General features: G+C 43.7%; 1 protein-coding gene across 1 annotated transcript in view; it reads left to right on the top strand.

The window, feature by feature from the left end:
• The window catches only part of Mrpl3 (mitochondrial ribosomal protein L3), a 40,826-nt gene extending 27,463 nt beyond the window's left edge, over positions 1 to 13,363 (top strand). The window contains exons 7-10 of the mRNA XM_004664325.2: positions 172 to 280; positions 5,951 to 6,028; positions 8,089 to 8,166; positions 12,943 to 13,363. Coding sequence (XP_004664382.2) covers positions 172 to 280; positions 5,951 to 6,028; positions 8,089 to 8,166; positions 12,943 to 13,095 — 418 coding nt within the window. The 3' untranslated portion in view covers positions 13,096 to 13,363. The remainder of the gene's footprint in view (positions 1 to 171; positions 281 to 5,950; positions 6,029 to 8,088; positions 8,167 to 12,942) is intronic.
• The last annotated feature ends 14,370 nt before the right edge of the window (positions 13,364 to 27,733 follow it).

Raw genomic sequence — 27,733 nt, 5'->3', positions numbered from 1 at the left:
GGGGGGGAGCAAACCAAGCAGAGGTACAGGAATGTTCATTTGTCAGGTTTCTAGAACAGCCTTTTCTAGTTTGATTAGATAAGAAACTGTTCAACCTCCAAGATGCTGCTAAGAAAGTGTACAGACAGAAATATTTTACACTTGACTCATTATGTAATTTTTTTTTTCCAGCATTGGTAAAGGTTTTCAAGGTGTCATGAAAAGATGGGGATTTAAAGGTCAACCTGCTTCTCACGGTCAAACAAAGACCCATAGGAGACCTGGAGCTATTTCAACTGGTGTGAGTATATAGCCAGTGATGATCTGGGGGGTCTTAGTGGATAACCCAGGCTCACGTGGAATTCTTAGTGATGCCCCTATGTCACCCTCCCAAGTGCTAGGATTACAGGCGTAACCACCTCACCTAGTGAGGCTTTTTTTTTAATGCAAAGTACATAATTTCTTTACCTACAGTATTCCATCTCTCTCAAATTAAGCCACTTCAAAATTATGAAGCCAGTGGGCCTGGAGGGATGGCTTAGCAGTTCAGGCACTTGCCTGCAAAGCCAAAGGACCCAGGTTCAATTCCCCAGGACCCACATAAGCCAGATGCACAAGGGGGCGCACGCATCTGGAGTTCATTTGCAGTGGCTGGAGGCCCTGGTGTGCCTATTTTCTCTCTCTCTCTCTCTCTCTCTCTCTCTCTCTCACACACACACACACACACCTTCCTATTTCTGTATCTCAAATAAATAAACATTTGAAAAAAATTATGAAGCCAGTGACTTCAGGTGGGTCGAAAGATCTGTCACTCTTTCACAGGTTCTGAGCTTGCCCATTCTCCAGAGCCTGTCCTCCTGCAAGCAGTGTTCTCCACACAGTCCTCCCCACTGCCCTCCCTCACTTCCTCCCGCCCAGGATGCTGACACCAACAGCAGCCGTCCCGCCGGGGCTTTCGCCTAAGGGGGGCAGCTGGGGAAGGTCATCAAGGACAACACCCCGGCCCAGGGGAGGGGACAGGGACAAATGGAGAAATAACAAGCATAAGAAGTGAGGACAGGCCCCTTTGGATTTCTGGTTTCATGACTCCCAGAGGTGGGGCCTAGACTGCCTCGTGTGTGACGGGGCTGAGGTCTTCTTTTCAGAGCTTCAGAGAAATGCAGGTGGGGCGTTCTGTTTCTCTCGTACCAAGAAACAGATTAAAGCTCCTTTTAGACAGCAAGTTCTTGCCTAACAGATTGTGTGTTCAGGCAGCTTAATTTTTGTCATATTATCTACTGAAAGGTGGAAATAAATTGGTTGGCAAGAATGCCAGGAACTGGCCTTCAAGCCCGCTGCTGGGAATGCGAACACTGCAGCACTGAAGAAGGAGATAGGGTGCTAAATGAAGCCACACAGGCAGCTGCCTTCCCCGGAGCAGGCCTGCTTCTGGAAACTCGCACGGAGGCCTCCTCCCCAAAGTGCATTCATACAAAATTAGTCGTTACAGTGGGATCGCTAATTAGCAAGCATAAATGCCCAGTCCGCATTTAGGAGTTTGGGTTGGTAATCCACATTGTGACTACTTAGCGGAAAACTGTTAAGCTATAAAAAGAGTGAGATCTTTATGGGGAAGAGAAGTGATTTATGGCATATTAGGAAGCATATGTTTTCTGTATGTTTTTGTAAAACAAAGGGTCAGGAAGGTGAAGCAGAGACTAATGAGATTACTTACCTCCAAGGGCTGGGGAAAAGCGTAGGAGTGGCAGGAGTGACATTCCCTAGGTATGCTTCCTGGGTTTACTTTTACCTCTGGAATCTTCTTTTTTCGATATTTTATTTTTAATTATTTGAGAGAGAGAAAAAGAAGCAGAGAGAATGGTTGCACCAATGCCTCTAGACATGGCAAAAGAACTCCAGATGTGCCACCTTGTGCATCTTGCTTACATGGGTCCTGGGCAGTCCTCTGTCTTTACAGGCAAGCTATCTCACCAACCCTGGAATCTTAATGTTTTCCATTTTCACAATAGAAACAAGGAAGGAGTTAAATCCATAATGCAAAATGGAATGACATTGGGAATGAGCCCAAGTATGCAGATGAAAGACAGCCACACTGAGCATGAGGAACAGTAACTAACAGTGCCCTGAGCCCACAGCGCTCCACTGCAGGGAGCAAGTCTTGTTTTTATTTATGGATTTATTAGAGACAGAGAGGGAGGAGAGAGAGAATGACTAGCCGCTGCAAACAAACTCCAGACACATGTGCCACCTTATATACCTGGCTTACATGGGACCTGGAGAATGGAACCTGGGTCCTCTGGCTTTGCAGGCAAGTGCCTTAACTGCTGAGCCATCTCTCCAGCCCAGGTCTTGGCTTTAAACACTGTGCTCCATTAAAAGGGTGTCCTTGCCAGACGTGGTGGCGTACGCCTTTAATCCCAGCACTCGGGAGGCAGAGGTAGGAGGATCACCGTGAGTTTGATGCCACCCTGAGACTACATAATGAATTCCTGGTCAGCCTGAGCCAGAGTGAGACCCTACCTCGAAGGAAAAAAAAAAAAAAAAAGGACGTCCTTGACAGATGGCTCATTTAATAGTTTATGGGATTAGAAAGACATAGCGAACACAAAGCATCTTTGACAAGAAAACGAGGAGTGCTGAACAGGGACAGACACAGAAACTAGCTGAAATAGCTTTCCGTTTAGCAAACTGAGACGATCAGACTTCAAACCAAAAAGTAATAGTAACAGATTTCAGGAACAAAGAGCCTGAGGCAAAAGGATCAAGAAGAGTTCAAGGCCAAGCTGGGCTACATGAGACCCTGTCACAAAACAAAACAATAAAAATAAAGTTAGCATCTCCTTATTTTCTACTTACATAAATAAATTGAATGGATCCACAAATAAGTAAGTTCAGTGGGCTGTTCTTCCTAGCCATGCAATGCCAGCTAATAGATGTACACAGAATGAGAGACTACCATTGTTGGCCAGGATTTGCCAGTGGGTATAAATCAAATGATAAAAACTTAATGGGGACTAGATATTCACCTGCTCTCAGAAATTGCCGGGGCTAGGGATGTGTCTCAGGGTTTGATCTCCAACACAGAGTGACCTGGCATGGTAGCATATGTCTGTCATTCTAGCACTTCTGAGATGGAGGCAGCATGATCAGAAGTTCAAGGTTATCTCAGCTACATAATGAATTTGAGCCAGCCTTGGATACATGAAACACTGTATTAAAAAAAGAGAGGGAAGTGGGGCGTGGTGGCACACACCTTTAATCCCAGCACTCAGGAGGCAGAGGTAGTAGGATTGCTGTGAGTTCAAGGCCACCCTGAGACTACAGATTGAATTTCAGGTCAGCCTGAGCTAGAGTGAAACCCTACTCGAAAAACCAAAAAAAAAAAAGAGGGAAATATATGTTAACTGAAAAGAAAAAAATAACAACCTCACAATAGATTAAGTTCCCCAGTACCTCTTTAGCCAGGAAATCAATGTACACATGACCAGTACTGGACAAACCATCATGCTGTGCCTCCTGATTTGGTGCTTGGAAGTGAGCACACCAGGGCTGGGTTTATAGTCTCGTGATAGAGCCTTTCTCCTAGCACGTGTGAGGCCCAAGGTTAATCTGAGAGAGGTGGGGCAGAGAGAAAAGGAGGGAGAGTGAGAAAAGAGGAAGAAGAGGAGGGTGAGGGGAAGAGGTCTCTTATCCTAGCACGTGTGAGACTCTGAGTCTAATCTGAGGAGGGTGGGAAGAGAGGAGAGGGAGCCAGCTCTAGTCCTAGCTTGTGTGAAGCCCCGAGTTCAATCCCCTAGACCAAGTGTGGGGGGCGGGGGGAGAGTAAGGGATCTTTTAAGCAGAGGTGCAAAGTGAGCTACTGCTAAGATTGCTAGACCCCCTGCAGTGTGGAAGAACTTTGAAAACATACTAAGTGGAAGAAGCTAGAGCACGTATTTTGTGATTACAGTTACATGAGTTATTCAAACTAATCAAAGTCTGTGGAGACAAATGAGAGTCGTGATCGCACAGCTGTGGGGACTGGGGGGAGTAGCCTCTGCGCGTCTGCAGTTTCTGTTTCGGTTGATGAAATCTTCTAAAATTTAGTTTGGTGATATACAACTTTCTCTTCTTACGACTGATGGTAGTTGTGTGTCATGAAAATACTGTTATATGTTTATGTAAATACTTTTATTAAGGGTTAGCTAGTGTGTGTTTCGTAATCTTATGAATTGGAATATCCTAGTAGCTGAGGAGATGGCTCAGCAGTTAAAGGCACTTCCATGCAGAGTCTGCTGACCTGAGTTTGTGCCTTCCCAACTCTCACATGAGTCCAAACAAAGAACCATGCTTTTGTGTTCCTCACTCATCTGTGCCAGTGAGAAGCAGGACCTGGAGATTCCAGAAGCTTGGGGGCCAGCTACACTGACACACAAGGTAGCAAAACAGGAGAGACCCCGTCTCAAAAGAAGTTGAAAAGAGATGGCAGACACTCCAGAATTGTCCTCTAACTTCTACACTCACACATCAAACACATGTGTAACACATAAATTAATTTTTTAAAAATCACCTTAAGAGCTGGAGAGATGGCTTAGCGATTAAGCACTTGCCTGTGAAGCCTAAGGACCCCGGTTCAAGGCTCGATTTCCCAGGACCCACGTTAGCCAGATGTACAAGGGGGTGCACGTGTCTGGAGTTTGTTTGCAGGGCTGGAGGCCCTGGCATGCCCATTTTCCCCTCCCCCTTCCCCCCCCCCCCGCCTCTTTTTCCCTCTGTCCTCTCAGATAAATAAAAATAAACAAAAAAGTTACTTTTTAAAAAAGAGTTGGAGTATACTTGGAGGGTCTGCATTAATCCTGTTTTACTAATGTAAATATGTTTATCAACATACACTGTGTAGAATTAATAAGAGTGATACTCAGAATTGTCTTTGGAGCTGTGTTGTAATGCACAATAAATTAGTTGCTTAGTTTCTCATTGGTGTGACAAAACACCTGACACAGAACTGAGGGAAGAGAGGGAGGGAGGCTCATGGAGCCAGAGTGGCTGCAGCTTAGTCTCATTGTGTCTATGGTCAGGAAGAGGAGAGACCCCAGCTCCCTTTCTCCTTTTTCCTTGTTTAGTCAGTCTAGAACCTCAGAGGAATTGCCCTCAGAGACATGCCCAGAGGTATCTTCTAGGTGACTGTAAATCCAGTCAAGTTGACTATCGAAATTAACCACCATACTCAGTAAGAGTTTATAATTCTATGATGAGTCTTTTCCACTTGGAGTTTTACCTGCTGATGTGAGAGTACCTGATAGAAAAGTGTTTATGAGTCATGAGATACTTTCTCCTTTCAGGTTGAGTTCACTTTACATGTAATGATGAGGGTTGAGTATCCATTCTGAGCCAAAAACAGACCCAGCTGGGGCTAAACAAACAGTATTCTAAAGCCTTTGATAATTTTGGTCAAGAAAAGTAACCCCTAATGCAAGGAAGAGGATCATTCTAGCTGCAGGGCTATAGGTGAAATCTTGTCAGTCGGTCAGTAAACAGATTAGTAGGAAGCAGATCAAAATGTGTGTGTGTGTGTGTGTGTGTGTGTGTGTGTGTGTGTACACGTACCCACATAGACACAACACCAGGGCTTCTTACTGCTGTATACCCACCCATGCCATATACATGCATCACTTTTTGCAATTGGCTTTATGCGGGTGCTGGGGAATCAAACCCAAGCTGGCAAGCTTTATACACAAGTGTCTTTGACTGCTGGGTCATTTCCCCAGTCCAAACAAAGTGGGCCTAATCAGTCTAATCTAATTTAGGAAGAAAATTTTCTGGAAATAAATGTGTCCAAATCTGTATTCATCTTGTTGCTGACCTAGCAGAATAAGGGGGAAACTGAGCTTATTACTGTTGGGATTACTGTTTTTCCTATCCATTGTGATTTAGTCAGTATTGTTTGAAATTAAAAGTACTAAAAAGAGCTAACTTTGGTTTTCTCATTTAGGATGTGGCCAGAGTTTGGCCTGGAACAAAAATGCCTGGACAGATGGGGAATATAAGTAGGACAGCATATGGCCTGAAAGTAAGTCTGCAGAGTGACTCTTTAGGAACAGTTAACTTGTCTGAATGCAGAGGTATCAAAATATGTATTAACGTGTGTTGGTTACTACTGTACTAAATAGTTTTACAACTGTTAAGGAGGGATAGAGGTGTATGAGGTGTGGGTGGAATAGAGTTGTAGGCATGGGATGCATGGCATTAAAAATAAATGAAATGAGTAGCTCTGTAATGGGTGATACATGATTATATTAAACATCCAAGTCAAGCTGGGTGTGGTGGCGTACATCTTTAATCACAGCACTCAGGATGTAGGAGAATCACTTTGAGTCCAAAGCTAGCCTGGACTAAACAGAGACTCTGCCTTTTTTTTTTTTTTTTTTTAAATCCACACCATGGAATATGTGATCATTAAAAAGGAAAAAAAAAAAAAGAGTCATCTACTATTTTACCTGGATGATTTTCATAAGGTAGCATGCAAAAATAAATAAGATTCAAAGTACGGGCATAGTACCCTCTGTATGCATCATATAATCACAGAAAAGTGAAAGGTTATATGCTGGGTTGTCTTCCATTGTATGTCGCATGTGTGGGTAAAGTAGGTGTAAGGAAGAGAGGAGCAATCACATTAAGGGGGAAAAGACTGCACTTAAAAGATTGTAGTAATATACATTTATTTTTATTAAAGAATGTATTTTAAGGAAGAAATTTAATCTACGAACTTAAATGTTTGTAGTAGCTAAGTGGAAATTATTTATATGATCATGGATGCAATGTAGTTTTTTGTTTTTTGTTGTTTTGTTTTGTTTTTTGTGTTTTCACTTATTCGAGAGAGGGAGAAAGGGAGGTAGAGAGAGAGCGAGAATAGGTGCACCAGGACCTCTAGTCACAGCAAACAAACTGCAGACACATGTACCAACTAGTGCCTCTGGCTTTATGTGGGTACTAGAGAATCTCCAGCCCCATCACGTGTGGACTTTGACCAGAAGAAATTTTACATAATTATATTCGAGTCTATATTAGAATTCTCCAAAGAAGTAGGACCAGTTGGCTGGATGGATATATAATCTGATAGGTACGTGAAAGGATATTTATCTGGAGAATTCTCTTGAATGATCACACCGAGGCTGAGAAATCTCACAAGCTATTTGCAAGCTAGATTTCCCAATGTGCTTGAAGCCTGACTCAGCTCAAAAAGCGTCAGCGCCCAGGAGCCCAGTGATGCAGTTCTCAGTCCGAAGCAGAAGACTAAACACCAGCCAGGAGGACAAGCGGCGCACCTAGTGTGAAGCCCAGGAAACCTGAAGTGCTGAAGTCTCAGGACAGGAGGGAGAAAATATTTTTCTCCATCTTGGATTAACATGGGTCTCAGCTAGGTGGATGATGCTTCCTTCCCGAGGGCGGGCCCTCCCCATGACTACCGCACAGGCACACCCGGAAGTGATGCTTAGCAGCTCTCCAAGCATGCCCTCGTCCAGTCAAGGTGACACCTAAAGTCAACTGTCAGATGGATAGAAGGTTGCTCTCCCTTCTGTAACTTGTTTGTACTTAGCAAAGACTATCTGTCAGTTTTCTGTGTGGCATTAAATATCAGCAAGAGTGAAGACTCACTTCCCTGTCCACCTGCTGTACTTTTTCAGTATCATTTCTTGGCCATTCTCTTTCATTAACGTTTTTTTTTTTTTTTTTCCTCTGCATGTAGAAATCTTTCTAAATGCTATCTGCTCAGCTTGCTTATTTTAAACATTAGATAAATTGAATTATGGATTCCTGGTTGCTACTTGCAGCAGTGTAACCAAATACAACATCAAATTTCTATTGGAATTCTTATGAATGCCAGCAGAGTCCCTTGAGTTATTCAGCATCCTGGTCAACTACATTTCTGTTTAGTCTAAAGTGAGGTGCACGTTGTTAGGACTTACAGGACTCCACATAGGATGTGGGGTGTTCCAGCTCTTATTTGACATTTTGAAGTGCACATGTGATCAAGGTACTTTCTCGGCCTTTAGAACCATTTTGTTTGCTTTAGTTAAGTATTTTCTGAATTATTTTCCTTTTAAAAGTTGGCTTTTCTTCCTGCTTTAGGTGTGGAGAGTAAACACAAAGCACAACATAATCTATGTGAACGGCTCCGTGCCTGGACATAAGAACTGCTTAGTGAAGGTATGTGTGCGTGTGTCTTTTCTTTGGATATGTGTTCTCGTGTGTGTGGGTGTGCACATGCTTGTGGAGGCTGAGCAAAACTCCATGTGGCGTTCCTCAGGTGCCCACCACCTGCTGTTTTCTTTTTTCCTTTGGAACAAGGACTCTCACTGGCCTGAACTTACTTAATTAGGCTAGAGTGGCCGACCAGCCGGCCCAGAGATCCGCCTGCCTCACCCTCCCTAGCCCTGGAATTATTAGCGTGTATGCCTCAACACCCGACGTTTTTTAGCATGGTTTCTGGGGTCAAACTTTTTACCAGCTGAGCTAATTCCAGTCAGTCCGTATTTCCTGTCACTCAAATATGCAGTTGTACTCTGTGAGCTCCTTCCGACCGTGACACGCACCCTTACACGAACCCATGTTTTTTCTACATGCTCTCTGCCAGACTTTTCTTCTCAGTAGCAACTGAGTGAGGAGGAAATTGCACTATAAAGTAAGCCAGATCCATGATCCATAAAAACAAGGCTGCAGGAGGCAGAGCCAGTAGTAGGCAGAGAGAGCTTCAGAAATAGAAAGGAATCTTAGGAAAATGATCATCAAAATATCACCATTCGCTGCCCTGCAAATAGAAGAGCTGAGTGGTTCTGTGAGTCACTCTGGAAAAAGGAAGACTAGGAGAAAGTGAGGGGCAGTAGTCCCCCAGAGAGGGACCAGAGGCAGACGCTTCCCGGGGCAGCGAGATGTCGGCGCTAATGTTGCTGTGATCAGACCTGTGCTTCCCCCAAAGTCCTGCATTTTAGAAAAACTCAGAAAGAAAGAAAAATGAAGTGAAAGAAAGCTAACATTAAGGACTTGTTTCCATCAGAACACAAAGTAAAGATCCTGCCTGGGATCTAGGGTAGTATAACCCCATGATTATCACATCTGAGATTTGAGTTCTCCATTCTGAAGAAGGTTTGTGGTAGAAGCAATATCAGCTATATATGTTCACTCTTCAGTGATTTTCCAGCAAGAACAACACTCAGATTTTTTTTAAATGGGTATTGCCTTATATATTCTCATTTCTTGAAGTAAGTTCTATTACTAGAATAAAATAGAACTTTTTTTAAAAAAATCAGTAATTTTTTTTATTTTTTAAATTTCCCTTAAATGCTTCATAATTTTGATCAAATTATTCTTATTTTTCTTAAAGAAACAAATATACTGTCAGATGCAGTGGTTCATCCTAACAATCAGGAAGCTGAGGTAGGAGGATCACTGTGAGTTTGTGACCACTTGAGCTACAGAGTGAGTTCCAGGTCAACTTGGTCTAGAGAGAAACCCTGCTGAAGAAAGAAAAGAGAGAGAGAAAGGAGAAGGAGGAGGGAAGAAGAAAGGAAGGGGGAAAGAGGAGTAAGGAAGGCAGGAGGGGAAGGAAGAAGAAAGGGAGGGGGAAAGAAGGAAGGAGGAGGAAGAATGAGGGAAGAAAAGATGAAGAAAGGAAGGGAGGAGGAGGAGAAAGGAAGGAGGCAGGGAGGGAGGAATAGAGAGAAGGGACAGGAAGAAGAAAAAAGGAAGAAGGGAAGGAAAGAAGGTGAGAAAGAAAAAGAGGGAAGGGTATTTGATTAATTTTTTTCAAGTTCTTATTTGTTGTTGTTTCCAAGTTAATACATTTAAGGAAATTTCTTCTCCCCAATAACCCAGTCTCACGTGACATTGCAGCTTCATAATTCAGTGTAGTGCCACGTTCTAGGTATTGGAGGTTACAAATATCACAACTTGGTAAAAGAGAGAGCAAGGTATTATTTCTTGTAATAAAATGATAAAATAAAATGGAAAGCAGATGGATTTTCTTTGTCTTGGTTTGTTTCAATATAGGGTCTCACTCTAGCCTAGGCTGACCTGGAACTCACGGTGATCCTCCTACCTCTCTGTCTCCTGCTTCCTGAGTGCTGGGATTAGAGGTGGGCACCACCGTGCCAACACCGATGATTTTGTTTTTCTTTTCTCTTTGAGGTAGGGTCTCACTCTAGCCTAGGCTAACCCAGAATTTACTATGCGTTCTCAAGCCAGCCTTGAACTCACAGTGATCCTCCTACCTTTGCCTCCCAAGTGCTGGGATTAACTGCATGCACCACCGCACCCAGCTCAGATGAACTTTTAAGTGTTGTTAAATCCTCCTCTTCTGCTCATTTTGCACACCGGTTCATGGCTGGCTTTCTGGCTGAACCTTATCACTGCTGGGACTTCTCAGATACCATCCCTGCTTCTTTCACAGCAGCAGGATGAACAAGTCCAAGCTGTATTCCAGTGTTTTCTGACTTGTTACAAATGGCTTACAACTGGTAAGTCATTGCATAGGATTCATGGCCGTTTCAATAAAAGATGACTTCCAAACACTCTCCACTCTTACTTAGTTAATGGTCTGCTGTCACCTAAGATCTTTAGAAGATAAATAAACTAAGGCAGTTCTAAAAGGGAGTCTAGATAGACTTTGAGACAAAACAGCATGGTCTACTTTGGACTCAACGCACTGAGTACATTAATATCCACAAACATTTCCATTATAAAGGGCAAGGGTAACTTTGGAAATACAGTTCTTACAAAATGTTTTTTGTAACTTTAAACACATACTCTGTGGGGAGTGTTGGGTGAATGAGTGTTGCGATGTGAAACACGTGTATCTGTTTTCCTCACTGTTTCTGTCTTCTAGGATGGATAGCAGGTGAACAAGTCCCCTTTGCCTGTGAGGACTGGTTCACTGCCCCGTGGGCAGACTTATGAACATCCTCCCACTTTTCAGGAGCTTTTGTTTCCTCACAGTTCCGGGCTGCTGACACCTTCCATTTTTAAATTGTAAAGTTAAAGTAGTAGTATGGTGAGCAGCCTGTTGAAATAATGATGAGCCTTCGCTGCTGTGGCTGCTGTTGGTACTTACTGGTGGTGCTGAGGACCCAGAGAGCGTTTGCCGCCCAGCGCAGGGTGTGCACTCAGGCCTGTTCACCTGCTCGTCCCTGAGTCCTGATGCACTGTGTGGCTTCACTGTCAGATTTCCCTGCCTCAGGATTGGAACCAGGTTACCACTGGCCACAAATAAGAAAGGAATCAGGTTTATAGTTGGGTGTCTCTGTGAAAGCAGAGAAAGAATAGAGCCAGGGTGAGATTAATACACAGGGTATGTGCTGTGCCGTCTTACACATTCGCTCAAGGGACCCAAAGACTTGCTTTTGAACTTCAGTCACAAGACAAAATTATAGAGATGAGATTTCACCGTTTATGTTTTAAGCCATACGTACTTAAAAGATATCATTGATGCTTTTATTATCTGAAATATTTCTCAGGTATGGTCAATATATAAAAATAAAAATGTAACGGGAATAAACTATTTATGACAGTCAAATTAGCACAAGTTTTATTGTCAGGGTTTTTTTTTCTCTAATTAATATTGAACTCAAGATCAGAGAATTGGGGAAAAAATAAACAAGATTATTTTCTCCTGGGCAACTTACTGGTAATTTCTTGGAGCAACTTTAATGAGAGACATTAAAGTTTATCTGCTTTTTATGTACTTAGTTGTTCCTAGCAGCTGTGTAGTTATTTTGACTAAATTATTCATTTCTTATTGCCAAAATGAATATGCCTTATTTTATTGTGTATATAATTATGAGTTTTTTTCTCTCTGAATAAAGGCTATAGAAAATGAGTCAGATGCTTTGAAGAATATAATATTTTCCAAAAATAAAACAACATTTAAGATCATATCCGTTAGTATCTATGCTCAAAAGTCCTCAGCAATGAATTCACAGACATAATTAGAAGGTTTTAGTAAACACTCCACATTTATTAGTTTGTTTTTTAAGTATTTTATTTATTTATTTGCAAGGAGAGAGAGAAAGAGAGAATGGACACATCAGGGCCTCTAGCCACTGCAGATGAGCTCTAGATGCATGCCCCACTCTGCGTCTGGCTTCCACGGGTACTGGGGAGCTGAACCTGGGTTGTAGATTTTACAGGCCAGCACCTTAACTGCTGAGCTTTCTCTCCAGTCCAGGTTTATTGTTTTTGTTAAGCATTATTCTTTCTTTAACTTCTCAATAAAAATGTTCATTGCTAAATGTAAGCTAATTTGTTTAATAAAAGGTGGTATTTTTGTTTGTGTGCTCTTATAGATCACACTAACAAGTTTTTGTAAGTTTTATATGTTTAAGCTTCACCTCTGAAATTTTATGCTGTTCAAAACAGAAAATAAAGCACAGAAATATATGAGTTAATAATAATATGAATAACTATTATGTTTTAGGTCTCTAGTTTTCCTAAGATCTTTATATTTGAAAAATGAATTAACATAGTGAATGTTTGAGTTGTAAGTTTAAAATATTCATCCTTTTGGCCAGGCGTGATGGTGCACGCCTTTAATCCCAGAACTCAGGAGGCAGAGGCAGGAGGATTGCCATGAGTTTGAGGCCACCCTGAGACTACATAGTGAATTCCAGGTCAGCCTGGGCTAGAGTGAGACCCAACCTCAAAAAAACAAAAATAAAAATAAACATCCTTTTGTACAGTTAAAGCTATTTTATAAATTATAGTAAAGTGTACAGTAATAATTGGTGATGAGGCAGCTGATGAACTTGAGGAAGATTGACCAATTAAATTTCTTGGAATAAACAGGAATGCCTTGACAAGGATGTTTTACCCTGTTAATGGAATAGTTGTAGTATTCATGTTTGAGCATGTAGTCAGAGGTATCCTTGACTATGATAATTAGTAAAATAGCTTCACTGGTAGATTTATAAAACTTTTTTGCTTTTATCCTAGGTCAAAGATTCAACACTGCCTGCATATAAGGATTTTTGTAAAAGTCTGCCCTTCCCTACCTATTTTCCCGATGGAGATGAGGAGGAACTACCAGAAGATTTGTACGATGATAGTGTGTGGCAGCCCAGTGCACCTTCTATTACATTCGCCTAATGCCATCAGGTGTGGCAAAGCCGCTCATGACGAGCAGGAACTGCGTTCTCCTTCTTAATCAGGATACCACACCTCTTGTCTTTATCACAAGGTGTAAAACACATCACTTCACTTGAATCGGACTAGAAAAAATGACTGCATTAAATAAACACTTAGTAGATTAGATTCGCTAAAATTGACAGTTTGCATATTACCAAAATATTTTCCTTTTGTGGATTCATTCTTTGTACACACTTCCCAAGTTTTCATAAACTTAATTTTATACTAATGATGTATCAATTTTTGTGAGAGGATGGCTGTCAAACCTAGAAAACCTTGTGGGGACCAAAGTGCAGCCTGCTTGAAAACTATTTCTTACAATTCTTTTTAAATCATTCTACAAGTTAGAACCTTGAAGGAAGGAAGTTGGATTTTCATCTGAGTCACAGAAGCACACCTGTTACAGCGAGACTATGGGGAACGTGTGGTCAGAGTGCTGGCCTGCTCACCCCGGGAGCCCAGGCAGTGCCAGGTCTCTCTGTTCCTGAGCACTGTGGAGTGTGGAGGCTCTTGTTCCTCAGAGTCTCTGATTCTGATTTGAGCCTAAACTGAACTTACTGTTACAAGGGTCTTTGGTTGCTTGTTTGTTTGTTTTTAATATTTATTTATTTATTTATTTGAGAGCGACAGATAGAAAGAGAGGAGAGTGGGTGCGCCAAGGCTTCTAGCCACTGCAAATGAACTCCAGATGCATGCGCCCCCTTGTGCATCTAACTAACGTGGGTCCTGGGGAATTGAGCCTTGAACCGGGGTCCTTAGGCTTCACAGGCAAGTGCTTATCCACCAAGCCATCTCTCCAGCCTCTGTTTGTTTTAAATATTTTTATTTCTTTGTGTGTGTGTTTGTGTGTGCAGGCATTTCACTGCAAACAGATACCAGACATGTCTGTCACGTTTCACATCTAGCTTTACATGGGTGCTGGGAAGTAGATCCTGGGCCAGCCAGATTTGCAAGCAAGTGCTTTTAACCATTGACTATCTCGTTAGCCCCATTGCAGGTTCTGTCTTGAAATAGGAAATTTCAGAGTAGTTATTTATTCCAGCATACTTGATACTGGCTACAAATAATAACAGGCAATGCTGAACCTTTAATTCTGTAAGCCGCAGAAAGCAGCTGGTCGTTCAGAGTGGCAGCATGCGCCCGTCGTCCTTCCACTAGGGAGGTGGAAGCCAGAGTATCCTGAGTTTGAGGTTAGCCAGCTAGAACCTCATAGCCAGGCCCTGGCAGGGCAGAGAGGGCACCAGGAAGCCAACTGGCCAAGAACACCTGCTTAGTTATACTGAGTATGCATCCTCTTGCTTTCTGGGTGTTTAGAACCCTGTATTCGTCATTTTACTCATTGCTGTGACCAAAAACCTGATGAGAAAGCCCATGAGGAAGGAAGGGTTTATATGAGTTTACAGTTGCAGGGGATACAGTCCATCGTGGCAGGGAAGGCCTGACAGAGGAGGGGGAGGCCAGCTGCCCCCGTGCCTTTCAGTCATGACGAACAGCGTGAACAAGGCCAGCCTGTCCCTCAGTGAGCCGCCGCCTCCAGCAGGGTTCCACAGCTTGCCCATACAGTGCCACCAGCTGAGGACCACGTGTTCAAGCGCATGCGCCTCTGCGGGACATTTCACACTGAAACCACAATAGAACCATAAAGGCAAGCCCTGTATCCACAATGGCCCTGGCATGGGTAATTGGATGGCATCAGTTTGCATAAACACTGAACTGTCAGGCCCATGTTTACAAAGAGGAAGGGTTATCATTTACCAGAACAAGTGTTTTCGACTCAGTAGTAACCCGTCTTACAGCCTCTGATACTGAGGTGCAGACAAGGGGTAGAATGTGGGGAGGACTGTTGGAGCTTATATCTACTATAGTAAGTGAATTTTTGAGTAGTACTTGACTGTGTCTTGGCATGTGATGAAAACACAGAGCTATGGCCTTGTTTCTTTTCTTTTTTGCTTTTATTAATTTATTTTCAGAGTAAGGAGTAATGACAGTTGCACCCAGAAGCCTGGTCACACTGTCAGGAAGGTAGTGCAGGATAAATTCCACCAGCCTGCAGGGAGACAGAAGAGCCCCCTCCCACACACACCCTTGAAAAAAGATCGTGTCAGAACGAGAGCCTCTCCTATTCCCAGCAAATCCAACCCTTCCTAAGTCACTACCCATGGACACCCTATCTGGCTGTGTCAGTAAAAGCCAACTAGGAGGGAAGACCAGCCCTTCGGGCCTCCGGGGCACAAGCTATGAGAGCCTTCAAATGGATCCATCCATTGAACAGCATCGGTTACTGTAGCAGAGCTGTCTTCTCTCCTATAGCCTGTGATGTCCGTCTACCACAGTCCTCTCCCTTGGTAGAGTGTGTCCATTAATACCTGTTTTGCTTCAATATGACTGGGAGTTCTTCCTCTTTTTTTTTAAGTTTTTTAATTTTATTTATTTGCAAGCAGAGAGGAGACAGACAGAATGGGCATGCCAGGGCCTCCAGCCACTGCAATGAACTCCAGATGTGTGCGCCCCTTTGGAGTTCTCCCTCTTGAACAGGGAACGTCAGGAAGAATGGACTTTGTGTTGGTGAAGTGGGCATGTTGCTGAGCCAAGAAAGCATTTGAGGCAGGCAGACAGAAGTACTAGGTCGCCACACTGAGGTGCTGCAGTGGACAGGCATCTTCAAGTTTTATAATGTCACCATGGCCACCTGGGTTGTTTTGTTTTTTTACCTCCATGGGAAGTTGTTCTGCACACAAGAGATTCCTTAAGCTAATGGCAGATAAGGTTTCTGCTGCTGTTTGGGGATTTTTCATAAAGTTGGGCTTACAGTAGTTCTTCGGTTTTGGTTTTCCTGATGCGTCTGCTCTGAGGCCGCTTCAGTCAGCCTAAACCAGCCAATGGCCATTCAAAGTCTGCCCCTAGCAATTGCCTAGGATCCCCTGAAATCAGACTCAGTGTCCTTGTCCCCTCAGAGTCCTTAGTATGCAGGGTTGCCAGCCCTGATTTCAGCAAGTGCCACTCAAAGAACTTTGCCGTCCATGAAAAAAAGTGCATTTCGTTTGTTTTTCCACAAATGGGGTGCCCTGTTCAAGCTGAGCCAAGTTAGTCTTTTTTTATTATTTCTTTAATTTTTGTTAGCATTTTCCATAATTTTAAAAAAATCCCATGTTAATTCCCTCCCTCCCCCCCACACTTTTGCCTTTGAAATTCCATTCTCCATCATATTCAAGTTAGTCTTAATGAACGCAGTCCAGAACACCATAGAAGCAGGGAAATTTTTTTTGTTTGTTTATTTTTATTTATTTATTTGAGAGAGAGAGAATGGGCGCGCCAGGGCTTCCAGCCACTGCAAACGAATTCCAGATGCGTGCGCCCCCTGGTGCATCTGGCTAACGTGGGTCCTGGAGAATCGAGCCTCAAACCAGGGTCCTTAGGCTTCACAGGCAAGCACTTAACCACTAAGCCATCTCTCCAGCCCCGAAATTATTTTTTTAATATTTTATCTTTACTTATTTATTTGAGAGCGACAGACAGAGAGAGAGAGAATGTCTGTGCCAGGGCCTCCAGCCATTGCAAATGAACTCCAGACACATGCACCACCTTGTACATCTGGCTTACATCGGTCCTGGGGAATCAAACTGGGTCCTTTGGCTTTACAAGTAAACGCCTCAACAGCTAAGCCATCTCTCCAGCCCAGGTAAATTATTTTAACTCATATGGCCAAAGAGCCTTCCTAACTTGGAAGCGCATACATACTTCTTTTTGACATTTGAAGAAAACATGGATTTTATATGCACACCAGGTTTTTCGAGATAGGGTCTCACTCTAGTCCAGGCTTGGCTTGGATTTCACCAGGTCGTCTCAGGCTGACCTCGAATTCACAGTGACCCTCCTACGTCTGCTTCCTGAGTGCTGGGGGGTTGAAGGCCTGTGCCTCCACGCCCAGCCTTAGTACTTTTTAAAAACCAGTAGTACTTTTCTCTTTGCCTACTTCCTCAGATGTTTTCCTAAACACCCATTGCTTGTATGAATATTGTCACTTCTATCACTCACTGATGGTGGGGTTTAGCCGCAGGCTGTTCTTAGCAATGGGTAATGCTTTGTGAGTGGGGAGAGGAACATGCCAGCCAGGTGAACGTCAGACTCAATGCTTCTGCACTCAGCAGGAGGAAATGGACGGTCGGCAGTGGCTCAGCTGCCCGTCTTTGAGATGGAACATTCTGGTAGATGAGGACATGGGTACTGGGCTAGAGTAAGCACCTACTTCAGAAATAAGCAAAGTATGTTTTCTATGAAAACTTTATACATTTTTTTCCTCCCTATAAAATTAGAACAGGCAGCGTCTTCTCCCTGCAGGCATAGTTCCCCTCACTAGCCAGTGAGCAATGTAATGCAGCTGTCTCTGCTATAAAAAGGTTGATTTGATGATAAAAAAAACAACTTTTACGGCCGGGCACACGCCTTTAATCCCAGCACTCGGGAGGCAGAGGTAGGTAGGATCGCCATGAGTTCGAGGCCAGCCTGAGACTACATAGTGAACTCCAGGTCAGCCTGGACTAGAGAGAGGCCCTGCCTCCAAAATAAAAAAAGAAACACACACACACTTTTAGACACCCTTACCCCAAAAAGGAGATGCCCAGGGTTCTCTAGCACCTGCAGCCATTGAGATTGGTGTTTAGGATGAGGGCGAGGGGACACAGGAAAGGGCTCAGTGCTCAAAAAGGCAAGTCTGCGCCCAGCTCCGGTTCTCTGCTCCAGCTGCACGCTGGCACCTCCCAGAACACTTAAAACCCCAGTCCGGTATTTCTAGTGTCTTAGTGAGGCAGAAGGGACCCAGACTCAGTGGTTTATATATTTTAAGATATTTGGTGTTTGTATGAGAATAGTCTTAGGGAAAGCTGTACAAATGTTAGGTATCCTTAGCCCTGTGTTATCACAGAAACAAAGCAGGGGTGGGGACGATGGAGATTCATTTAGGGTCTCACTAAACAAGTGGCTGCCAGGGCCTGTATTAAAATCAGTGGGCCAAAGTTTTCTATGAACAAACCAACCTGGAATCAGTTTCTTTGAAGAACACCAAAGTATTGACATATTTGGTGTGCTCTGTTAGGAACTGGGATCGAATCTCACATAACTACCTACTGAATTGTTTTCTGTAGCCTCAGATACTTCAGTGGCTCAGTGATTAAAAGGAAAAAAAAAAAAAAAAAAACGAAACGAGCCGTCAGTCTTAACGCATCCGAAATTTCAGTGTTCTTGTCAGTGTGTTCTTGCTGATTTTTGTCGTGTGCTGGGGAAGCAAGTTTAGGAGGAAAAAAAAATGAAAAATGAAGAAAAGTATGTCTGTTAACTTTGCGTCTTTTTCTGCAAATTGGAACATTAGCTTTTCCGTGGCCAGATTTCAGCAGGACTTCAAAAGAGCATGGAGATGGAAACTCCAAGTGTGGCGGGAAACTGCACCGCCAGATCCCTAGGGTCCACTGCATCCCTGAAGCCTGGCTCCGGGCCTCGGTCGGACCTCTGTCTTAGCAAGGGAGTGCGAGAGACCCGGCCAGCCGCCCGGCTTTTACGGAACGCTCACTTGGGCAGGTGCTGTGCTGTTCTGCGCAATCTCCCGTCCTCGCCCACGCTGCCAGGTCTCTTTGTTGTTGCTTTCCGCCACCCCCCTTTTTTGAGACAAGGTCTTACTGGTGTCAAATTCATGATCAACCTCCTGCCTCAGCCCCCGCCTCCAAGGTCTGTGCCACCACGCACACCCAGCCCCAGGTGGTTGATGTCTCTGCTTCCCGGGTGAGCACATGGAGGCGCAGAGGAAGACGAGCACCCTTTCCCTATGCTGTGCTGTGCAAAGTGACCTGGCAGGCAGTTTCCCCCACTAGCTAAAAGATGTGCATGGTGTCGGTTAAGTCCTCCACTCCTCGCCCTCCCATCACCAAAGATGAGAAAAGGTCTGGAAGAAGACTGCCTTGCAGAGCTAGTGCTACTGGGAGCCAGGTTCCCCAAGCGGGACAGAGGAGGGGAGCCCGTGGAGCACAGGCACCCCCACATCGCCACAGAGGCAGTGTCTTCATCTAGTGCGACGGCTCTGCACCCTGCCCACTACTGGGACCCTCAGTGTTCAAAACTCCAACCTCTCCAGAATCTTGAGACAGTAGAGAGGGCTCAGACTCCCAGATGCGTATGAGAGGAAGAAGGGCCTTCATAAGGATTGGGGTACACTGGTTGGTGTCATTCCTATTTGTAGTTGAGTGAAACGGATGTGTGTCAGTACCCTCTTCGTCTTCAGAGAGGAGGTGGAGCGTGCAGTCGATCAGCCAAGTGCTGTTGGTAAGGATGAGGGTATATGCGCGCTCTCCAGGCTGCAGATCAAGACACTCCCATTATTACCGTCTCAGCCAACCCCTCACTGGATGAGCAAGGGGTTGGAGCCTAGCTAATAGATGTTGACCATACCTGCAAATAGCTCCAGGCAGGGAAACTGTGTGACTTTGTTCTTTAAGAAATAAATCGTGAAGTTCCAGAATACCAAAGAGGTCAGACCTGCTAAAGTGCCAAGCCATCTTTCCTAAAAATAAGCATTGATTGATAATTCACCCTCATAGGGAACCCTTGTGGCTTGTAAGGACAATGTCTCAATTTTCTCTCCACCTACTGAATTAGTGAAATGCCTTGGACAAGCAGGCCCTGGAAGAATGGAGTGGTCATTTTGATAAGGAATTTTGGGGTTCCTCACTGGCTCCTCTTTATGACTACCTGGCTTTTGCTTTGTTGGTTTTATGTTGAGCCAAGGATATGCTGTCATCACTGAAATGATAAGGGCTGGAGAGATGGCTTAGCGGTTAAGGTGCTTGCCTGCAAAGCCAGAGGATGTAGGTTTGATTCCCCAGGACCCACATAAAGCTGAATACACAAGATGGAACATGCATCTGGAGTTCATTTGCAGTGGCTAGAGACCCTGGTACACTAATGTTCTCTTTATCTGCCTCCATATCTCTCGCTCTCTCTCTCTCTCTCTCTCTCTCTCTCTCTCATAAATAAAAAAAAGTTTTAATCAGAGACTCCATTGAATGAGTAAATAAAAATCATGAAGAAGCCATGATGGGGCAGGAACCCAGTTTAATTTTTTTAACTTATTTTTCTTAAATATGTATGAGTAAAAGAACACACAAAATTTATTATATACAGGCCACAAGAAAATTAGACTCTCCTTTTTTATTTAAGAAAATACCAAATAAAAGAATATTTTAATTAAAAATCTTTTTGGTATTAAAAATATATTTGTTACAGAAAATTAGAAACTATAAATTTAAAAGGTAAGCTTCATGATATCTTGCAGTGTTACTAAATTGTCAACATCTTTTAAAACTAGTCCTACATATGTATATGTGAGCACAGTAGAATTATCCTGTGCAGATTGTTTATTGTGGGGTTTTTTAGCGCGTAATACATTTGTTCGTGCCATTAAAGCTTGGCTTTGGAGGTGGGGTTTTCTCTTTCCTTTTCACTTTGAAACATGGCTGTGATAAAGGTCCTTGTAGCATCTTTAGAATCCTGTAGATAACTTACTTTTTTTTTTTTTTTTTCTTGTTTTTGAGGTAGGGTCTCACTCTAGCCCAGGCTGACCTGGAATTCACTATGTAGTCTCAGGGTGGCCTCAAACCTGCCTTTGCCTCCTGAGTGCTGGGATTAAAGTTTTGTGCCACCACGCCCAGCAACATGATTTTCTTGAGTAAATGCCTAGAAGTAAAATGACTGAATCCAGCAGTATACAACAATGAATTGCTCCTCCACAGGGTTGTACCAGGTGTGTGTTTGCAGAGTCTTCTCTATTAACTTAAGACAAGCATGCCTAATCCCGATTCTCTTCCTCCTCAAGTATTCCCTCCCTGGCCAGTAATTTCTTTCCCAAGTTGCAGAGATAAGAATGCCTTGCCGCCCTCCCCACTTTACTTTGCTATCTCAGTTCATAGATGTTGCAGTCAGGTTCGCATTGCTGGTAGAAATCACCTGACCAAAAGCAGCTTGTGGGGGGCTTGAGGGGAAACTCCACGATGCCAGGGGAAAACAATGGCATGAGTAGAGAGGGTGGACACCACCCCCTGGCCAACATAAAGTGGACAACAGGAACAGGAGAGTGTGCCAAATACTGGCAAGGGGAAACTGGCTATAACACCCATAAGCCTGCCCCCAACAATACACTCCCTCCAGGAGGCATTAATTCCCAAATCCCCATCAGCTGGGAAGCTAGCATTCAATGCACCTGAGATTATGGGGGACAGCTGAATCAAACCACCACAATAGGACTACATTTATCCCCTATTGAACCAAGCAAGAGTCCTTAATACCGATTTGGAATTCCCAGAAGCTCCAAAAGAGCTTAAACTCCGGTGAAATAGTTGGGCTGCTGAGCAGAAAGCAAGAAGACACGCAGAAGTTCACATCACTTCTGCTCATGAGGATTGATTGAATAAGCCCACGCAGGTCTCTCAGGATGTTCAGAACCTTGGGGGAGGGGGGATCATCACACTCTAGGTAGCAGGAGGGTCACACAGTCTCCCAGATGGGAAGTGGTGTCTGGGCTGGCACTTTTGGAGCAGGAGTCACACCTGACAGTCATCACGTTAGAGGACTGCAGGCCCTGGCCACCTTCCTCACCCAGTAGCCGCACGATGACAATCCTGTCAGGTGAATGATGTTGAAAGATCTGTGTCCCTCCTGTCAAAAGATGTTGGGCTGGAGAGATGGCTTAGTGGTTAAGTGCTTGCCTGTGAAGCCTAAGGACCCCAGTTTGAGGCTCGATTCCCCAGGACCCATGTTAGCCAGATGCACAATGGGGGTGCATGCGTCTGGAGTTTGTTTGCAGTGGCTGGAGGCCCTGGCGTGCCCATCCTCTCTGTCTCTCTCTATCTGCCTCTTTCTCTGTCTGTCACTCTCAAATAAATAAATAAAAAAGTAACAAAAAATTATATTAAAAAAAGTAGATGTCAAACCCTTCATGTGTGGGCTGGGTGTGTAGCTCAGTGGCAGAGAATTTGGCTAACACATGCAAGGTCCTGGGGTTCAAACCCTGCACTGCACCTCAGAGCAAAATGCCTCATGAGTCCTCTATGTGTTTATGCTCTGACTCCCCCAAAGCAGAGCGGAGGTATGCTGCACACGTTTTTTCTTCGCTCTCCATCTCCATGCTCCTATCTTCTCTCTCCATATTGTGTGACATTAAGTGATTAGGTGTATACTTTCACACATATATAGTCTTGTTACGTGCTTGGCTTGTGTGGTGAGTCGTACCACCTTTTAAGAGATGGCTTAGCGGTTAAGGCGCTTGCCTGTGAAGCCTAAGGACCCAGGTTCGATTCCCTACTGCCCATGTAAGCCAGATGCAAAAGGGGTACATGTATCTGGAATTGATTTGCAGTGGCTGGAAATCTGGCATGCCCATTCTCTCTCTCTCTCTTGCTTTCTCTTTCTCCAATAAGTAAGTAAATAAATATTTTTAAAAGAAAAGAAAGGATGGGAGGTAGGGAGAGATGGAGGCCTTTGTGAGTGGCTAACTTGAGGCTAGAACTATAAGTCTCAAGTTCCACTTTGATTTCTTTAAATTTACATCCCTTCCATTTATATGGAACGAGTTGGATGCAGCAAAGTTTCCTTAAGATATTGTTTAGTAAAGACCTAAATTTAGGAGTTGGGAAATAATGGGGTAGTATTCCCCAAATACCTGTGAGAAGAAGTTGGAGGAAGGGAAGATTTAGGAAGGGTAGAATTAGCAAAGCAGTTACACAGGCCATTTCTCTCCACCAGGGCCTGATGCTAGCCTCCAAAGGCTCAAGCCTGGGTTTCAGATTCCACAGCAGCTCCTGCCAAACCTAATGGTCATTGCAGAACACAGAAAGTAGAAGGTCTGAATGTCTTCAACGTTGGGAATCTAACTCCTAGCCGATGGTGCCTTACCCAGAAAGGCCAATCTCAGGATAGACAGACAATCGGTGCTATAACATATGCTATTTAACAAGATAGTAAGATACCCACTTACGTATCTGGAGATGGACTCTCACAGATGCTCCACAGGCCAGGTAACTTCCGTTGAACTGTTAGGAAAGACCTTCGCATTGCCTCTCTGGAAAAGAGAGTCTCTCTGAGACTTCGCGTGCTTCAGTCTCTCCATGAAGCCTGCTTCCTTTCATAAATCTTCTTTTCAGTAAATCTTTTCCAGGCTGGGGACATGGCTCAGTGGATAAATCATTCACATTTCAAGCCTGAGTACCCAAGTTCAATCCTCAGACCCCTGTATACAAAGGGGAAAGCCACGGCTGGCTTCTATAACCCCAGCCATCTTAAATAACAGTTTCCCACGGCTTCCAATCATTGCCTTTCCCTATATAAAAAATATTAATTATTTATTTATTTTGTTTTTGTTTTTTTGAGATAAGGTCTCACTGTGGCCCAGGCTGACCTGGAATTCACTCTGTATTCTCAGGGTGGCCTCGAACTCACGGTGATCCTCCTACCTCTGCCTCCCGAGTGCTGGTACTAAAAGGCGTGCGCCACCATGCCCGGTGGGCAAAAAACAATTAGTAATTTTATATTCACTTAACAAACACCTCTAACTCATCAAACACTATTCCAGGCACTAGGGGTCCAGCAGTAAACCAGTCAAAATCTCTCTGCCCAGCCTCCACATCTTACTCTCTGGGGATGGAGAGAGAAGTGTCAGGCTTTCATCTAAAACACGGAGTCCAAAGCTATAAAATCAACTTCTGTCCTTACGCTGTAGCTTTGTGATGTGGCTGCTGGCCCCCAGGACCCTAAGGTCTTCCTTCTAGGATCAACATCTCATTATTTGACTTTCTCCTGAAGAACATGATTTGGAAAATCATATGTTTAGAGGGGGATTTTTGTTGTTGTTGTTCACCAGAAGCATTTGTTTGCTAAAATAATGGTCATGTTGGTGGGAAAGAAAACTAATAAATTCAAGGTCCTGCAAATAGAAAGTATGTTATTTGAAAAAAAAATCAACCAAAATGAAATTTAAAGAAATAAATTAGTTAGCACCTGTGAGGTAATGCCCCCACCCCACCAAAGATTATTGCAGTTTTTAAGTAGGACACTGATTGTGAGTTCTGTCTCTAGATTGCACCTAAAATGCTGAGATTCAAATGTTTTCATTACTCTTGCATTCAAATGGTGCCGACATGAAATTTTAATTTCTCTTCAGAAGGCAGTGTGTGTGTGCTGTGGAGAGCCTGGGGAAATTCTTAACCCTGACTTTTTGTTTCTCTTGAATGTCACACAGGTAGAGCCAGTTTATACAGAGCTGGAATTTTCTTTCCCTTAATGTTCATTCAGTGACATAAAGTAAAAGAGTGGCTTTTTCACTTGGAGGTTGGTCTGGTACCATCATCCAGGCCTTGGTGTTCCCTTGTCAATGTGTCAATTTAACTGTAAGACAAGCGGCCAGAAGGGAATTCACTCTCTTCCTGACAGGCAAATTCCTCTTGTGCCTGGTAACAGAACTTTACAGTCTTTCTCCCAGCATAGGATTCTCTGGAGCCTCTGTTTCAGTAGTCTGATAGCCAAAGTGAGGGACACAAATGTCTGTCTATCTGTCTGTCTGTCTTTCTTTCTTTTTTTGGTTTTTTTAAGGTAGGGTCTTGCTCTAGTCCAGGCTGACCTGGAATTCGCTATGTAGTCTCAGGGTGGCCTCAAACTCATGGCAATCCTCCTACCTCTGCCTTCCAAGTGCTAGGATTAAAGGCTTGCACCACAACACCCTCCTACAAATGTCTTTCTTTAAAATATCTGTTCTTCTCCCAGGCTTTAGTGTATAGGTACACAGTTACATGACCTTGATGGTTTCAAACAAATAAATATTCAAAAAACACAGACTAGATAGATGGCTTAGCAGTTAAGGCATTTGCCTATATGGCCTAAGGACCCAGGTTCCATTCCCCAGTATCCATATAAGCCAGATGCACATTGTGGTGCATGCATCTGGAGTTCGTTTGCAGTAGCTAGAGACCCAGGTGTGCCCATTTTCTCTCTCTCTCTTTCTCTCTCTTGTTCTTGCTCGCTCACTCATAAATGAAAACCCTCTTGGCCTGGAGAGAGAGCTTAGAGGTTAAGTGCTTACCTGTGAAGGGTAAGGACCCTGATTCAAGGCTAGATTCTCCAGTATCCACATAAGCCAGATGCACAAGGTGGCACATGCATCTGGAGCTTGTTTGCAGTGGCTGGAGGCCCTGATGCACCCATTCTCTCTTTCTCTCTCTCTTTCTATCTCTATCTATATATCTCTATTTCCAGTACTGTGAGTAGCCTTGCTGGAGGAGCAGAATTGGAATTCAAGAGACTTATCACTGGTTAGAATCATTGAACTCGGAGATTTGTCACTGGTAAAACTTGTGAGATTTGGAAACACAGTGCTTGATATTTTCCCTGTTTGTTTTAAATCTTGTAATGGCTCAATATTTATTTGCTATGCCCAATGTCATCTCTCTCTCTCTCTCTCTCTCTCTCTCTCTCTCTCTCTCTCTCTCTCTTTCTCTCTGCCTCCTTCTCTCTCTGTCACTCTCAAATAAATAAAAATAAACAAAAATTTTTTTAAAACCCTCTTATATCTAAGCACACAAAATATGAACTTTATCTAAACTACAAAAGTGGCTGTGGTGGTTTGATTCCGGTGACCCCCATAAATTTATGTGTTCTGAATGCAAGGTCCACAGCTGGTAGCAATTTGGGAATTGAAACCTCATGAGGGTGATGTATTGCTGGGGATGGGCTACTAGAAACCTGACTATGTGGATGGATTTGAAATCCTTGTCTAGGACACTCCTTGCAGTGCTGTAAGTACAGCTTGATGGACCATTCTGATCATCTGAAAGACCTTAGTGCAGTAAGAACTGTGGGGTTTGGCTTATGAGGTTGAGAAAGAGCTTTGCCTGGTCTGGGCTAGAAGTAGCTTGTGTGAGAGGCTTGTTGTTATGATCCTGTCCTGAGAACTTGTGCAGGATTGCATTTCACAGAAATGCACTGGTAAGACCAGAGGAATATGGCACAGAAAAAAAGGAAATATTTGGGCCCATCCAGCTGCAATTATTTGAGAGATTACAACCATTGAGATTGGGCCAGCTGATCTCCATTGGGACAATAGGAAGAATACAGTCTTTTGAAGGGAACTGAATGCTGAAGGACTGTCCTATTCTTCAAAGTTGGCTTTATTCCCTCCTGGATTAACAAGTTGGTTAATTGGAGTATTGGTATTATGGAGTATAACAAATGCATGAAAGAGAGGGTCACTAAATTTGCAACATTGTTTTGTATTTTGGAAATGGCCATGGGCAGTGTACAGGAGGCCTGTTGGATTACCTGCATGAAGGCCCAGTGGAGCCATGAGGATGAACTGTGGGTTGCAGTAGAGACACAATGGAGAAGCCAAGACAATGGAATGGCTCCTAAGGAGAGCTGCCAGCACTGGATGAAGTTTTCCAGTACTGTGAGTAGCCTAGCTGGAGGGGCAGAATTGGAACTCAAGAGACTCATCACTGGTTAGAATTACTGAACTTGGAGATTTGTCACTGGTTAGGGTTGTCAGACTTGGAAACACAGTATTTGATATTTTCCCTGTTTGTTTTAAATCTTTTATTGGCTTAATATTTCTTTGCTATGCGCAATGTCATCTTTGCAGTGTGAATATTTATTCTGTACCATTATGGTTTTGTTTTTGGTATTATGGCTCAGTTAAAAGAACCTTATACTAGGGACTGGAGAGATATCTACTGGTTAAGGCACTTGCCAGTGAAGCATAAGGATGCAGGTTCAATTCCCCAGTATATACATAAGCCAGATGTACATGGTGGTGCATGCATCTGGATGGAGGTCGTTTGCAGTGGCTAGAAGCCCTAGTGTGTCATTCATTCTCTCTTTCTCTGTTCTTTCTCTCTCGCTCTCTCCCTCCCTCCTTCCGTCTTTCTCTCAAATAAATAAAAATGAAATATTTTTTAAGACCTTAGACTATGCAGATGTTTGAACATCATTGAGATTGATAAAAACTATGGGACCTTTAAAGTTGGGCTGAATGCATTGCATTTTACATCATGGATGGTTATCAGTTTACGGGGACCAAGATCAGAAGGTGGTGGTTTGATTCAGGTGTCTCCAATAAACTTATGTACTCTGGATGCTAGGTCTCCACCTGGTGGCAATTTAGGAATTGAAGCCTCCTGGAGGTGATGTATTGTTGGGAAAGGCTTATGGGTGTTAAAGCCAGCTTCCTCTTGCCAGTATGTGGCACACTCTCCTGTTGCAGTTGTCCACCTGATGTTGGCCAGGAGGTGATGTCCACCCTCTGCTCATGCCATTGTTTCTTCCTGCCATCATGGAGCTTCACTTCAATTTTTTTTTTTTCTTGTGGTTTTTCAAGGTAGGGTCTTACTCTAGCCCAGGCTGACCTGGAGTTCACTCCGTAGTCTCAGAGTGGCCTCAGACTCATGGCAACCCTCCTACCTCTGCCTCCCAAGTGCTGGGGTTAAAGGTGTGTGCCACCACACCTGGCCCCTTCAAGTTTTTAAGCCAAAATATACCCTTTCCTCCCATAAACTGCTCTTGGTTGGGTGCATTT

The sequence above is a fragment of the Jaculus jaculus genome, chromosome 17 (assembly GCF_020740685.1).
Source record: "Jaculus jaculus isolate mJacJac1 chromosome 17, mJacJac1.mat.Y.cur, whole genome shotgun sequence".
Lineage (NCBI taxonomy): Eukaryota > Metazoa > Chordata > Mammalia > Rodentia > Dipodidae > Jaculus > Jaculus jaculus.
This window is presented reverse-complemented; position numbering and strand designations above follow the sequence as displayed.